This window comes from Lonchura striata, chromosome 2 (assembly GCF_046129695.1).
Source record: "Lonchura striata isolate bLonStr1 chromosome 2, bLonStr1.mat, whole genome shotgun sequence".
NCBI lineage: Eukaryota > Metazoa > Chordata > Aves > Passeriformes > Estrildidae > Lonchura > Lonchura striata.
Genome location: NC_134604.1, coordinates 86,563,786 through 86,579,735, shown reverse-complemented (window position 1 = coordinate 86,579,735; position 15,950 = coordinate 86,563,786). Strand labels below are relative to the sequence as shown.

The following is a 15,950-nucleotide window of genomic DNA, read 5'->3' as shown; positions in this document are numbered from 1 at the left end:
CGGCCAGGCCGAGCCGGGCCTGGCGCGCCCCGCCTGCGATGAGGCCGCGAGCCCCGGCCGGGCCCGGCGCCTGACTCAGCGCCGTGTGGGCCGTGTCACGCCGCCGCGGGCGGCCCGACGCGGGGTCCCTGCGGCGAGACGCGGGAGCGGGAGGAGGTTTCCCTGCATCCCTCACCTCTCCTCGCTCCGGTTCTTCTGCTTCTTGCCCATGGCGGCGGCACCGGCACGCGCGACCCCTCAGCGCTCACCGCGCGCCGCCCCGCGCGCCGCCCCGCGCATATGGTACCGCCGCGCGCCGCGCACGCGCCCGCCCCGCCCCCGGCCCCGCCCCGCGCGCCTCCGCGCGCGAGCGCCTCCTGCCGGCCGGAGGGAGAACGGGCCCGGCGCCGGCGCTCTCGGGCGCTCCGGAGAGCGAGCGGCCTCGCGAAACCGGCTTTGTTCGCCTCGCTTTGGGCGTCGGGCTGCCCCGGAAAAACGTCTAAGCGACGCCCCGAACCTTGTCGCTTCCCTCCTGGTCCTCAGGCAGCCCCAGAAAATGTCTAAACGATGCCCCCCGCTTGTAGCTGCCCTCCAGCAGACTTCCCGGCAGGATTGTGGCCCGTTTGGCCAAGAAACCTGACTGATAGTCGAAATAAGCGTGTTTGACAAAGTTTACCTGGAGGCAAATGGGATAGCTAAACCAAAGTGGGGAAATGAAGAGGCTAAGGGGGAAGTTTTTATGGAGCAGGGCAGCAGCACAGTGACCAGAAGTCATTTCGGTACGGGACTTGCCCAGGACACCTCCCGCAGCCCTTCACGGGGCTCGGCTGGTCCGTCACCCCCAGCACCTCCCCGCCGACCCTGCAGGCCAAGTGTAACCGGTGTACCACCCACCCTGAGGTGACTGGCCTTCTCCCTAACAGGGGGGGCTACGAGGCAGCACTGAGTTCATGGCACTGACCTAACGGAGCTCCAGGAGTGGGTAACTCCTTCCCCGCTACCACATTTTCTCAGTGTACAAAGCTTTCCCTCCCACTCCCCTCCAAGGAGTCTAGGGAGCAGGTGCTGCGCCCTCTCGCAGGAGCGCCCGGCTCCTGCGGGGCAGGGGGAGGTGGCCGGCGTTCGGAGAGACGGAGAAGGGAGGCAGGAAGCACCATGTATTGGGGGCGGATCGGCTCTCAGATGCGACCTCACCTTCTTGTGACCGCTTTCCTCCGGAGCAAAGCAAGATGGAGCAGAAATAACAACGCCCACAGGCAGCACAGATATCATTTCATGTATTTATTTAATAGGTTTTGAGAGCTGCACGTATTTTGTTGTCATCACCCTGCCACCGTGACTCCTTTGGTGGACAAAGCAAGGCTTACTATTCTCTACACCTTTCAGCCTCAGGATCGCCACCTCCATAACACCCTGACTTCTTACTTCCCTCTGCCTTTATACGGCTGTAGCTGCTTATCAGTCTCTCCCACACAGGCTCCCAGGGACTGCAGATAAGGCCGAGTTTATCTTCCCACCGCACCTTCCCCGTCAGCAAATTTCGGCACCAGGGAGCGAGATTTCCAAGAAAAGAAGAAAGCAGAACTCGTGTGTCGGGGTTTGTTTTTTTGGGGGGTTGGTGTTTTGGGGGTTTTTTTTGTTTTTTTTTTCCCTTGGAGTTGCTGTTTGCTTTTCTAAAGAGAACCACGCTTTAATATTCCATTACTTATATGGGCGGATCTTGCACCGCACTTATAGGAAGAAGCAAAGAGACGGCGAGCCGCAGCTGCTGCAGCACAGCCCGGTTCTCGGCTCCCGCAGCGTGACTTACCTCACGCCATCGCTCCGGGCCCGGCCCCGCCGCTCCCGACCGCCACATCCCCGCCGGGGCCGGCCTCGGCCTCACGCCCAACCCCGAGCAGGAATCCCCCAAAGAGCAGCGGCAGCCGCGGGTGCTGCCGCGGCTCCTCTGCAGCCGCCTGAGCGCGGCGGGCGAGTGAGCGGCCCCAGCAGGCCGGTGCTGGCGGAGGCGGGGCCGCCTCGGGGCGGGGCCGCGGCGCTGCAGAGCGGGGGGGCACCTCGGGCGAGCCGCGCTCCTCCCGCGGGGCGGGCGGGCTGCAAGTGCGGGGCTCCCGCCGCAGGTGCGGCCTCCGCACGCGCACGCGCACGCACGCGCGCCAGCGGGGCGCGGGCCCGCGGCCACTCAGGGCGTCCGGGGTAGTTCCGCGGGTGCGCGCGCGGCCTCCCGCAGGGGCGCGCGCCCGCTTTCCCGGCCAATCAGCGCGCCGGGGGGAGTTCCACGCGCGCGCGGTGCGCCCCGCGCCGGCTCTCGCGATAGCGGCGGAGGGGCGCGGCCGGCGCGCGAGGAAGCGGAGGGTGAGCGGCGGCGCCGGGACCGGGTCGGGGTCGGGGTGCGGCCCGGGCGGCGACACCACCACACCGAGCCCGGGGCAGGCCGGGCGGCGCGGCGCCCCTGGAGAGAACGTCCTCAGCCGGGTGCGTTGATTGCCTGTGGCGTTCTGTGTAGCGACGCCGCGGAGGGAGGCGCGCGGCGCCTGCGCAATGCCCCCGTCGTGTGCCGCCCCGCTCGACCGGGACCCCGGCGCCCCTTCCCGGCCGAGCGACGGAACCGCATCCCCGCCGGTGGTGCCGAGGAAAAGCCTTTTGGCACGCGGGGTTCCGCGACCTGAGAGCCGGGATACCGCCGGGCCCCTCGGATTGCAGTGGGGTCTGGTCTAGCAGGGGCTGGTGCTGTTTTCCTTCCTGAGTGCTCGGAGGACGAGCCTCCCTTTGCCCCAGCTGAGCAGGGTCTCTGCGTTGCCTGGAGACCTGCCGGCCTCTGCTCTTGGTCGGCAAGGTTCATATTCCCTCTGGAAACATAAGAAAGGGTGTGGGGCAAACAGAGTTTGTAGTTATCATCTTTGGGAAGAGGGAGGCAGAGCGAGTGTGGCGGTGACACGTGTGGCAGCGGCCGGGCACTGCGCTGCGGTACTGCACGGCTGCCGCCGTCATTGCGAACTTGTCCCGTCGTTACTTAAATGTTTCTCTTGCATGTGTGTATGCAAGGTGTTCGCAGAGCCAGTGGCGCTGGCAGTTCGCCTGCTTTGAAATGCAGCCAAGAGTAACGTGGAACCCAAATTCAGCGCCTCAGATCCGTGGTCAGCAGGTTGAGAGTCTGAGTAGGGTGACTGTGCACTGTCACTGTTTCAGAACTGTCAGTCACTACACTGATCATTTCCCGCAGTGTAAGTTTACTGAGGAGAACAGTCGATTGTGTTGCCACAACTCTTCTTGCACTCTGATTAGAGTTTTGTGTCTTTTGATGTGTTTGGGCAGGGAGAACTTTACAGAAAATTATTTTGGCTGTGTTTCTTCACACAGCAATTAAGTAGTAGCTTTAAAATCCTCTTGCTGGCTGCCATAGGGTGCTGTTTGCAATAGCAATTTTCTGGAACTAATTAAAGCAGTGTATTGGCCTAGAGCATTTGCTGTTGAGCACCTTGTCTTTCTTGTAGCTGAGGAGAGTTAATTCAGATTTATATATGTTAATGTGCCTGAGCAGCTTAAAGTAATTGCATTTAAACTACTGGCACAAACTTATGTACTGAATGTTGCTTAGACTTGTTCTGAGGCATCTTATACCTCCTCCCAATAGCTTGGAGCTCTCCAACTGAATCTTCTTGTTTCAGAGTATTTGTTAAAGTAGGTACATCTGGCTCAGGATGAGTATCCTTTTGGAACTGATGAATTTTTCTTCTTTATATTAACAAGCAATTTTAAGTTACTTTGCATCTTCAGTAGCTGCCTTTGGGGCTGAAATAATAAGACTTGATTTGTATCTTTGCCATCTGTGTTTGTCATGAAAATATTCTCCAAAGTGGGTTACAGTAAAGAAAAGAACTATCTGCTAACTACTCCTGTCTTCAAATAGCAGAGAATTTTGTTTTTCCTGTGGTGTGAACTGCAAGCAAAGAGAGACCAGAATTTTAATTAATTGTTTGTATAAATGCTAATTCCTTGTATCAATGTTTCCACAGCTCTGAAGAGACCACTTTCCAGCTGAAGATGGCTGCTGATACCCCTGTTGATATTCTTCAAAAAGTTCTGGAGAATGAAATACTTCAGTCAACCAAGGTTGTGGAAGAACATCTGGATGCTGAAATACAGAAGCTGGACCAAATGGATGAAGATGAATTGGAACGCCTTAAACAGAGGAGGCTTGAGGCCCTAAAAAAGAGCCAGCAGCAGAAACAAGTAATTTCTGTAGTGCAGACTCTTGATGTGTAGAGTGTAACAGACTTTTTGCAAACTGTATATGTGAACTAAGTGTTTTGGGGTTGTTTGGTTGGGTTTGTGGATTTTTCTCTCCTTTCTGTGCTTATTAATTTTAAAATATCCAGGAGAGTGTCTGTCCACGTGTGCATGCTTTGTGTTTTTTAACAGGAGGTGAGAAGCGCCTCTGTGATTGTTACAATAAGGATAGGATAAGGAGTCTCATACAGAGATTTGAGTCTCTGTGTTCACAGAATATTGCTATCTGGAAGCATAAGTCCTGTAGGTAACCTAACCATAATGCTTTAGGCTCCTTCTGAAGTGTATTCCTTCTGAAAGCTTCTGGATTTTTGCTCACAGCATGTGATACGCACCCTCTTGTTAAGGTATTTCGTAGAAGTGTGAAATGGGATTTTTCTTTGTTTGTAGGCTGCAATTATTTGTCACACTCCTTCTAAGCCAATGAAGTGGTCTCTTTGTATGACTGCTCATTTCTTCTTACAGGAAAGATATACTCCCTTGGGACCTGACACCTCATGTCAAATGAGGTCTTTATGCTCCCTCAGAGCTCTTTTTGAACAATAGTTTACACCAGAATTTTGGTGACATATGGTGTGAGACCTGAATTATAAGTAAAGAAGCTTAGGTTTCTCAGCTTACTCATTCTGAGCTAACCTAAACAAGAAATTGATTGTGGTGGGGAAGAAGTGAGTTGGCTGGAAGGAGATGCCTGGCTGTGATGGAGTCCTTAAAAGCTGATGCCAGACTTTGAAATGGGAATGCAGTGAAATGGCACGGCATGGCTGGGATGCCGGAGGATAGGCAGCACCAGCAGCTTTGGTTCTGTAAATACAGAAGTAGAGAAAGTGGCACACTATTCACTTGTCTTCAGAAGTTCAGTTTATGTTTGATTCAAGTGTTTTCCTTTTTCAGAAGTCATAACACTTAGATGTCCTTGGATGTGAACATGTGATAGATCTCATGCCAAAACATTTTCATGTCATTTGTTCTTCAGTCACTGTTCTCACACACTTTCAAGTGCAAATGTGAAGTAGGATACTGCTCAGTAAAAGGACTGTGCTGTCACACTATTCTGGGATAAATCTGTGGAGAGGGGAATTAATGCATAATCACTGTTGAGGAATAAGTGGGTTCTTGATTTTCATCATGCTGACTTTTTCATATGCTCATACTTCCATGAATTTTTAATGTATACAGTATTCAGGAGATTCTTTGTTCTGTCCTATTTTAGCTTACAGGATATCTTTGGTTTGTTTGGAAACCTTTTTTATGTTTCACCTTCCTAAGACAAAACTGCAAGATTACGAACAGCAATTTGTCTAAATTTTTCCCCCATTGGAAAGTTAAGGTTTTTGTAAAGTTTTGTCATACTGCACTACTTCTAATCATTTAGATTAGTCTGTACTTGTTTAAATACACTGCAATTACCTGTTAGTAATGTAGAGGCTATAGGTTTTTTCTATTAAGCATGTTTGTTGAAAATGTGGAAAATTAGTTCTTTGGAAATTGTGTTTGCACACTTAATCAGACAGTTTTTGAAGTTACCTCTAAATTTTAGCTTGTGACATTCTGTGTCAGCATCGATGTTATGACTGATGGTGCATACATGTTTCTGAGTGATTTTCTGTGAGCCTGGTTCATGTTAAGATCCCTTCAATGTATATTTGATAGGTAATCCATCATCTATTGCAGATGGGTTAGTAGGCTTTTTCTCTCACTGATTTTTTCGTAGGGTAAAAAATTTATTTAATTCATGTAATTACTTGACTAGGTTTAGATGAGTTCGAGTGTACACAAAAATTTTCAAATGCCAGGAGTTTCTGTTGTATTATTTGAACTATTCTTGTCTTACTGAGAGCCTGCATTGCAGAATTTTATGTAGCTCTGTAGAAGATTTATTTTCCAAATAAGTAAGGTGGCCTTATCTGTGTATTTTTAAAGTAAAACTAAAAGGGGGGAAGTAATTAGTTTCTCCACTACTGTATGAAATGTGTTTTCACTGCAGGCCCCCTCTTCCATTTTCTAAAACTGTAGAGTTTGCACAACAGATAGACTAACATTATTTGTTTTTATGTTTTTCAAGGAGTGGCTTTTAAAAGGACATGGAGAATATAGAGAAATCCCAAGTGAGAGAGACTTTTTCCAAGAAGTCAAAGAAAGTAAAAATGTGGTTTGCCATTTCTATAGAGATACAACATTCAGGTACAGTAAATAAGCTGTGCTGAAGAAACTTTTGTTTAAAGATGTCTACAAAAACAGATGTATTTTTTGTTCTTTCAAATCCTACTCATGATCAGGCATTTTTAGAAGTATTCACATTGCTTCATTATAATTCTCAGTCACTTTTCAAGATACTGGATTTTTTTAATGTATTTTTTCCACTACAGTTAATCTGAGAATGATTGGACAACAATTAGTGTGCTGCTACATAGTTGATTAGAACATAGCTGTATAACCTCTTTGATAATATTTGAGAGACTGCTGTGTTTCATTATTGATCTAGTTTGAGGCAGCTAGGTCTGTAAATGTAGACCATACAAGAGCAGCATTTCTAAAAGATGGCTTTGGTTAGTCCAGATAGAGATAATCTGGGTGGTTCCGGCAAACAGAAAAAAAAATACCCAAAAATCTTGTCTAGGCATCTCAAGAATTTAACTTTTTACTTTGAAAGGATCAGTTGCAGCTGCTTTCCCTTTGTGCCTGTGCATTTGTGATTCTGTCACTTTTTTTAGAGTGTGAGACACCTAGATCTGAGAATATGTGGTGACTCAGAATAGGAACCCAAACTAAGATGTCCCACTTCCTTGGAAGAATTTTGGGAGCTCTGAGTTACAGGCTGTTCCTCACTGGGTCTCTCTCAATGTGTTCTGTTAAAATGCTGTTGCAAAGTAGAGTAGTTTATTGATGGAGGAGCCAGTTGTCCTGGTTTTGGTTCTTTGGGTTTTTTTTTTCCCCAAAGGTGTTACATTCTCCCTAGCTTACAGAATATAAACTGAAAGAGCCTCCATGTGAGAAATCGAAAGAGGTCTAGAGTGGATTTTGCAGTGAGGTATCCATTTCATACATTTCCTAAGTGTTTAAAGAAGTTGTGTTTGGCTAGCTTTTATTCAAGAGGGTGAAAGGCTGTCACTACAAATAAAGTAGCTTTGGACAGGTTTGGGTTCTTGTTTCTTGAATCAGCAAAGTCTGTAGGCTCAGACAGGAGAAGGAACTTCAGAGAAAGTGCTTTGTAAAGTGTGTCATGCTGACAGACAGGTTGAAGCTTGTGTGTTGGGTTTACTAACCACGTATCAAGTTGCTTTCATCTTTGCCCAGTCCAGCTTTTTGATCTGTTCAGATCTCCTCTCGAGTTTAAGAAGTTGCATCACAGAGTTTATGCAGCTAAGACAAACTGCATAGAGAAGACAATCCAGAAAGCTGAGACTGCAGGTGACAAGTCCACAAATCTCTGTGATCTGACAAGTATTTTGAGCAGTTCACATCACTGTCCCATGGCTGAGAAACAATAGTTGTATGCTCACTCCTATTCCAAGTCAACAGAGAAGCAAAATATTTTTGCTTTTAGCATTACTGTGTAAAGGAGTCTGTACAAATCACTTTTTTTCCCACTTACTCTGAGTTACTGCATCTCAGCTGTGAAGGTAGTGACTGCAAAAATCCAGAACGTTCTAACGTGCTGAGAGAGTACTTCTCTGAAGAAATCTTCTGTAGAGAAATTTTTCCAGTTGACAGGCAGTGAAGCTAGAGCTGGAACAATAGAAGGAAATGTAATCAGTAAGTGCAGGCCTCCAGAAATGAGAGTGAGGCTTCCAGGTGTATGGAAGGTAATTAGGAAGAAATTAGAGAAAGGGATGGTATAATTATACAGTAGAGGTGCTCCAAGCTGTTCCACTATTAGTCATTAAATCCAGCTACCTCTGAAAGTTTCTCTTCAAACTAAATTCTCTATTACGGAGGTAATGTCTAAGTATTAACATGATAGAACGAGCTCTTAAACTTTCTCTCAAATGCATGTTCGTCAGCTAATTCATTCTATCAATTTATATATTTTGGGTTACTCTTTCCACAGGTGCCAAATAATGGACAAACATTTGACTGTATTGGCAAAAAAGCACATTGAGACAAAATTCTTGAAATTAAATGCTGAAAAATCTCCTTTCTTGTGCGAGAGACTGCGCATCAAAGTAATTCCCACTCTAGCACTAATAAGAGATGGAAAAACACAAGACTATGTCGTGGGCTTTACTGACCTCGGTAACACTGATGACTTCACTACAGAAACCTTAGAATGGAGATTAGGCTGCGCAGATGTAATTAATTACAGGTAATTAAGCATTTTGTGATTCTTTTATTTTCAGGTTAAGTACAAAGAAAATGAGCTTGCAGACAGGAGAATCTGAAAAGTTGTAACTTTAATATGTTGTATGCTAAAAAAGACATGTCAGAGTTAATCTAGTTACTTAATTTGTGTGTTTCATCAAGGAAAATATGATAATCTCTTTGACAAAGTATTGAGACATTGTAGTGAGTGTTGAGTTGTCCTTTTTGTAGAGTAATAAAAATAAACAGTTCTTGTCATGAGGTGTGGATGGAGTATGAGAGTGATGCTTTGATATGGTTTCAGTGTTGTGCATCTAATGTAATCCTATAGCATCTATAGATGCTTCATGTCACAGTTGCAATACAGTGAAGTCTGAGCATTGTTCATCCAAATTCAGTGAGTCATTCTTAAATGGCGTCTAAGTCAGTATTACGTACATTATTACATACATGAATATACTTTTTTCTTCAACAAACTGTACTGAAAATAATTAGAATAAGTGTAAATAAGCTTAGTAACAGTACAATACAATCATAATAAATACCTTGTTAAACACTACAGAACAAAAGGCAGTAGAACATATCTGTCACCACAATAGCCTAACTTTACAGGAGAATAATTTACCAAAATTCTGCTTTCCTTTTCAATGTGGTTCAAATGTCATCTCTCTTTTTAGATTAATTTTGCTCTATTGTTTTGAATGCCTTTAGTGCACTTTAAATTATAAATTTCATTACCTGAATTTATTTAAATGTCTAATGAGGTAAAATTTTGGCAAGAAGTATTGTATCTTAAAGCCAAAGGAACTACTACTCAATTTGGCTTAGTAACTGTTGAACTTGGAGTGAAATGACAACAATAACAGTTAAAACAATACTAGTTAAAACAACTGGTATTTCCCAGTTCAGTAAAAAGCAAATATGCAGAGACAGCTTGGATGCATATTTTAGACAGCACCAGCCTTTTATGGTAAAATCCTTCACTGGAGTTGTATCAAGCACCACTGAATTTGCTAAACATTGATACATTGGCTTATGGCATAATTTTACTTCTACTTCACTCTACTAGTACTGTGTATTTGTTCTTAGCTCCTTGTGGAGTGTGGGAATTTTGTTTTTCATTCCTTTTGGCAGACTCTGGCTTTGCAATGCGAGCCACAGTTCCTCACTGCTCTGAAAGTAATGTCCCGCTCTCTGGAGCTCCTGAAAAGGGCATAGGCCACCTCAGAGCTTAGAAATTGTTCTTTTCCTTCACCCTGTGGGATAGCAGATTGTAAAAGAGTGTACTTTATTTAGGGGAAAAGCTGTTTAGGTCAGATTATTTGTCCAAAATCAGGATTCAAGTGGTATGTTAATGTATGTGATTAAACTGCAATCAGTGAACTGTATATTTAGGATTAATTTCAGCAAAAGAGTATTCACATTTTGTAAAGAACTACAAATTTCTAAGCACTCCTTTGTAGCTAGTTCCAGAAGGTTGTAACTGTTGTATTTGCTCACACAGTCACTGACGCTTGGATGCAAACCCTTCACAGGTCATGTGAGCAAAAGCAGGGCACACCCTTTTCTGAGCAGCCAGCGGGGATTTCCTTCCTTGCCCAATTTGCTGGAGGAGAAGCAGGTGCTCCAGTTTTATGTGAAAACCTGTGCTCCCAACAGGGAGGGCAGGCCCATTCCCATGGAGGCCGTGGTGGTGAGAGAGCCCCTGCAGGATCATAGGGGACACTGAGGCGCGAGTTCCACCACATTCCTGTAGAAGACTGCAGTCCTGCAGGGAAGAGATAGCAGCGATAGCACAAGGTGGCTTCCCAGTTTTGACTCCAAAGACCCTGTTAGCAACATTTTAGCTTCTTTTGTGCTGGTGGCTCCTCACCTGTTTTGAAAAGTCTCTCTGTAATTCCCTAGTTGCAGTTTAATCTGACAGGTTGTTGTCTTCAGCATGATCAGTTCACAGGAAAAGCCTTTTCAGTTTACAGCTCCACTTACAGGTGCTGTTTACTTTCACGCTCCTGTCTTAACTCCAGTTATCCAGCCCATTTTGACCAGGGTGTGCTATGCTAGCAACACCACAGTGCTGCTTAGGGTGGCTGTGGCATATAGGCATTGTGTTATCTTAGAATGTGCCATTAGACATGATGCTTACTGTCTGTATGAATATGGCTTTAATTAAGTTTTCTTACCCTTTTTCTGTAGTGGAAACTTGATGGAGCCACCCTTTCAAAGTCAAAAGAAATATGGAACAAGCTTTACGAAGCTGGACAAGAAGACCATCAGAGGAAAGATATATGATTCAGATTCTGATGATGACTAGAAGAGCCACTAAATATATTTGTAAATCATCTTTTGTTTATGCGTGGTACATTTCTAAGGATGTTTTTTATAAAGCTTACTGCTTTTCATTACATCTGCACATAATTCTCATTTTTCTATACAGTTTTATACAACCAAGTCACAGCAGGAGAAAGCTTGAGTATTTTTTTTCCTCTTTTGGAAGTCATTTGTAATTTGAAAATCTTAGTCCTTCTAACTAAATGACATGGCAAATGATGAACTTAAGCCCTTTGTCTTAAGTATAAGTTTATGAAATGTTTTGAAGTAACTTAGAAACAGCTGTAACAAGTCAGACCAAAGGTCCCTCTGGCCCAGGATCTGGTCTCAGTGGCTAAAAGGAGATGTGCAAGGAAGAATGAAAACAGGGTTACCAGATAGCAATGCTTCCCCACACTCTAAGCAATCTGTGGCTTGGGAAACACTGTATCTGAGAGCATTTGCTGCTTAAAATAATGGAAGAAGAATCTTTTTAAATCCTCATAGTATCCAGGCATCAATATCATGTGGCAAGGAGGTTACAGTTTAACTGTGCTGTGTGAGGAACTACTTCCTATTGTTTTCATTGTTTCTGACAAGGGTTTTTTTTCTGTTTTTCATTATTAAAGGAGGTAATATACACTTCTAAAAAAGATTGTTCTTTATAAGTTCATCTTCCAATTGTCTTTTTATATTTGTTATTACTTACATTATCAGTAAAGCACCACAAAATTATTAGTAAAGAAATTGTGCATTTTAACAAATAATTGCTTTTCTTATGGTGCCATATCATGCCATTGAATAAATTAACTACATTGCACTATAAGTTATAAAAACAGTCATAACTTCTGTGAATTCTGAAATAGATGGCCAAGAGAAATGCCCTTTTACCATCTACGAATGCTGCATGTCAGAGCTGATACAGCAGGCAATAGCACATAGCAACAAGCATATTGAAAACAGCCTTGTTCACAGGCTTGTGTCATTCTGTGATTGTGAACGTGTGGATTTTATAGCAGATGCTTTGTACAAGAGAGTAGAATAGAAAAAAAGTATTTGGGAGAAACCTTGATCGTTTAGATATAGTGCTGCATACTGTGTACTGTTCTTCAGTCATGGACAGAATTTTTAAGAGAGATCTTCCTTGGATACAGTGAACCATTGATGAGTTTTCTTTTCATTTTCAGAAAAAATGTTTGCTTTGTGCTGAAGGACCATTTTGAAGTGGTACTTTGAACTCAGTTGGTCCAAATAGCAGTGAAGTGGGTCTAGCCAGTCTTGCTGCCTTGTAGTAGAGAACACTTGTGATTGGGCCAGCCCAGCAATATTTCTCTCTAAGTTTAAAAAAATATATTTTATTTCTGTTCATGTACATTGAAATAAAATTATTTTAATTCTAATGTTGTCTACTGTATCCTTTCAAAGAAGATCTAGGTGCTGTGGAATAATTTCTCTATTAATAAAGTCCATCAGAAAGTTTGTTTGAGCCCTTTCTAGATTTTCTAACAAGTGATATACAGTTCTGTCCTAACACAGGATCACTTTGAGAACACAATCAGCTTAAGATGTACACTGCTGCCTCTTGATCTAGGGAAAGCACAAAGGAGACTTGCTTCATGTTGATCCCTTTTTTAATGCACAAAATATTTAAATGCATTAGAAAGTGCTCCTTTTTTCCCCTGCATCCAGTTGTATGAAATCCAGGAAACCAATGTTCCAACAGTATTTTTACAAGTGTGTTAGCAGGACTCATCATGAGCCCTAATTGTGTTGAATAAGCTGTGTAAATATAAAATCACCTCTAATGTAGTTGCATGCTGTGTGGAAATGCGTGGGCTTGTCAGGATTCCAGCACAGTGCGTTGTTGGAAGTTACTCAGTTCCACACGTGAATAGCCTCATTACAAACTCAGTGCAAATCCTACTTGGAGTCTGTGGTTTCATGTCATTTTAAGCTGATGATTTTTTTTTTCTAGGTTAATCTTCCTTCTTCCTGGGACCTCTTCCTTCATCAGGCTTGTAACATGACCACACATAGTCTAGTGCTGATACAAGGAGTTTGCAGGAATGTGTGGCTTGGGTAGAATCAGGCTCAGGGAATGGGCTGGGTTGCAAAGGACCCTAGAGATCATCTAGTTCCAACCCTCTCTGCTGTGGACACGGGTAACAAGGGAAGTTGAGACTGTTCATACTCTAAGTTTAGATTTATTTTTAAAGTAGCAATCTCAAAGATTTGATCCTTTAAGTCTTTCATGGAAACTTTTCTGGTTTCTGCATATTCTGTCTTGAATGAACATTAAAACTGTTACCAAACAGTCCTTTTGGTTGCACCTCCAGCCTGCATATTACTTTGAGATTAACAATTCAAATCTAAACATTTTATTTTTGCTGAAATCTAGAAGATTTTTTAAGAAATGGGAAATTCATCTAGTTTGAGTAGTGAGGAACAAATTATTCTTTTGTGGTAGAGTTTAATGATTCTGCTGTGCAGGTTAAATTAATGAATTGTTTATGATCATAAGACCTGGGACAGCAAGCTACATGTTTCACGATACAGAGAACACCAGCTCAAATAAATGTCAACTGTACAGACTTGTAAAGCAGAAAGATTAACTTTGTCAACAACAATCTAGTGGCCATATGGCTGATAGATGAGATGATGATGATTTGCAAGATGCAGAAGGAACGCAGGTTTTAAGTGATTAATTGCTTACTGCAGATGGATGAGGTATGTGAGGACATGACTGACTAAGGTTCCTGAGCCTCGACCAATCACAAAATGGTACTTGGTCTGGCATGTGTCAGCCATGAAAGGTTGTTAGACAACAAAGAGATGAGAAATGTTCAGTTATAGCTTTGGAAGTGATGGGGCTTATGCCTGAACTCAGCATATAACTTTAATGGTGATTAGTGCTTAAGTCTGTGCCTGATGCTTGGTATGAATTTAAAAAAAAAAGATTAAGGCAATAATAATAACCAAACAAGATCTCAGTTGTTCAGCTCTTGATGCTGAATTATATGGACATGACTGGACATTCCTTGATCACTGACCTTGGGTTTTGTTTCTAGAAATCTACCCCAAAGTGAAGTGCTGAATTGAGCTTTTGGATTTGAGAGTGTGAAGAAGTCTGGTCCAAGAAAGAGGCAGGATGAGAAACAAATTCTGGAGAGGGCATCGACTGAGTAGCTGCTCTCAGATGCCATTAGTAGGCTGGATTACCTGCAAGTGTCACAGGGGTGGAGGGAGGACAACTCAAAAGATGAATTGATGCTGTCAAGTCCTATGTTACAAGTAAACCCCTTTTTTCTATCCCCCACCTAGAAATACAAAAATGAAGGCTTTTCTATGGAAATTTCTATAGAAATTTTGGCTTTGACCAGTACAGTTTCTAAGAAAAACCCTTTGTCTTTCCCACAAGAGTAAAGCTGGTGTTCTCAACCTAGTGTGAGGGATGCTGTCACATCATTTCTCACATACACAAAAACAAACACTAGCTGATGCAGAAATAACATGGCTTTTGTACTCATTGCATATACAATAACTGCGTAACCCACTTTTTGAAAGGAAAACTGTCAGTAGTGGCTGATCTATCTCTTTAAAACAGCTGTATGTGACAGTTTGAGCATGAGAATTATGCTCTGGAGCTGAAGAAAAGCATCTAAGAATCAGAAGGTGAGGGTACTTGATGTTACAGTAGACTTCTTGAGAACTCTTCTGAGGAGTATGTTGCTCCTGAGTCACGTTTAAAAGATAAATAGAAATAAGTTCCACCACATTTGACACAAAAAAGGTCTACTCTAATCTTTTGTTCTTGGATCATGCTTGGGAGCCTTCAGCATTCAGCCAGTCCAATATGATTGTGGTGATCCAAGACATTGCAGTCTGCCAGATGCTCCTTGTTCCCTGTCCCTCTGCAGAGCACCATTCTTGTATCATACTAAAGAAGGGATCTTACGCTCATACCTTCATCAATTTAAGGTAACACATCAAACTGGCTAAAGCAGTGCATAACACCCCAGAGCATCACCCAAAAATACCTTGTTCAAATTTGGTTAATTCATATTAAGTGCATGCACACTGAGAAATACTGGGTGCTTGTTGATGGAAAGGAACTAGTTAAGAAAGCTTACTTTTACAGAGCCCATAAGATGCATATTCTAAAGCTATTTTTTGGGTTTTGATTAATTGTTACAGCCATGGCTTGAGCTGCCTAAACTAAGCCAACACTGGTCCAGTAGCCATGCAGCTGTGTCAGATCAGTGTTGAATCTGTGTTAATACAATCTGTATTTTGGAACACAGCCTGTTCAAGCATCACCCAGCAGTCATATCTGGCGGTATGACTTCAACATGTGACTCATGTAAGAAAGGTTTAAAAATGAACTTACCTTCTTTGCAAACCATGCAACCTCCAGTAACACTGGCTTTTCCCAAGATGACATTGTATGAAAATCAGGTGATTGTAATACACAGAATAACATTAATTACCTTCCTGATCTACTTCCTCCTTGATAATTACTTCTTTTGTTAGTGCACCACCCTATAAAAAAGCCTGAAATGGTTTCCTGTTTGTTTTGCGGAATGTTAATAGACCTCAATGCTTTGTATCATTAATGTCAGGCACACAGAAATGTCCTTAATAGTTATTGTCAAAACACAGAATGGTTTGGGTTGGAAGGGACCTTAAACATCAAACCCAACAGGCAGGGACATCTTCCATGAGCCCAGGTTGCTCAAAGCCCTATACAGTGTGGCCTTCAACACTTCCAGGGATGGGGCACCCACAACTTCTCTGAGCAGCCTGTTTCAGTGTCTCACACAAAGACTTTCTTCTTTGTATCAAGTCCAAACCTACCCTCTGTCCTTTTGAAGCCATTCCCCTTTGTGATAGCACTACATGCCCTTGTACAAAGTGCCTCCACAACTCTCTTGTTTGGCCCCTCTAGGCAGTGGAATGTGCTATAAGGTCTCCCCAGAGTATTTCCTTTTCCTAGCTGAACAATCCAAATTCTAGCTTGTCTTCACAGGAGAGGTGCTCCAGCCCTCTGATCACCTTGATGACCCTCCTCTGGA

General features: G+C 43.7%; 2 protein-coding genes across 4 annotated transcripts in view; one reads left to right on the top strand and one right to left on the bottom strand.

Moving 5' to 3' along the window:
* The window catches only part of EIF5B (eukaryotic translation initiation factor 5B), a 35,772-nt gene extending 35,467 nt beyond the window's left edge, over positions 1-305 (bottom strand). Inside the window, exon 1 of the mRNA XM_021546723.2 lies at positions 176-305. Coding sequence (XP_021402398.2) covers positions 176-210 — 35 coding nt within the window. The 5' untranslated portion in view covers positions 211-305. The remainder of the gene's footprint in view (positions 1-175) is intronic.
* A 1,947-nt stretch (positions 306-2,252) lies between these two features.
* TXNDC9 (thioredoxin domain containing 9) lies at positions 2,253-12,278 on the top strand. 3 transcript variants are annotated; one of them, XM_021546646.2, is made up of 5 exons: positions 2,253-2,334; positions 3,996-4,212; positions 6,335-6,453; positions 8,321-8,575; positions 10,765-12,278. In XM_021546646.2, the coding sequence occupies exons 2-5, from the start codon at positions 4,024-4,026 to the stop codon at positions 10,880-10,882; spliced, it is 681 nt and encodes a 226-aa protein (XP_021402321.2). In that variant the 5' UTR covers positions 2,253-2,334; positions 3,996-4,023; the 3' UTR covers positions 10,883-12,278. The 3 variants fall into 3 exon arrangements, with proteins under 3 accessions (XP_021402321.2, XP_021402319.2, XP_077637663.1); XM_021546644.3 differs by having other exon boundaries at positions 2,309-2,454; XM_077781537.1 differs by lacking the exon at positions 2,253-2,334 and adding an exon at positions 3,061-3,203.
* Positions 12,279-15,950: the final 3,672 nt, after the last annotated feature.

Coding starts and splice junctions, on each gene's coding strand:
- TXNDC9 (XM_021546646.2), top strand. CDS start 4,024: ATGGCTGCTGATACCCCTGTTGATATTCTTCAAAAAGTTCTGGAGAAT. Junction 6,454..8,320: donor TATAGAGATACAACATTCAG/GTACAGTAAATA, acceptor CTCTTTCCACAG/GTGCCAAATAATGGACAAAC. Junction 8,576..10,764: donor GCAGATGTAATTAATTACAG/GTAATTAAGCAT, acceptor CTTTTTCTGTAG/TGGAAACTTGATGGAGCCAC.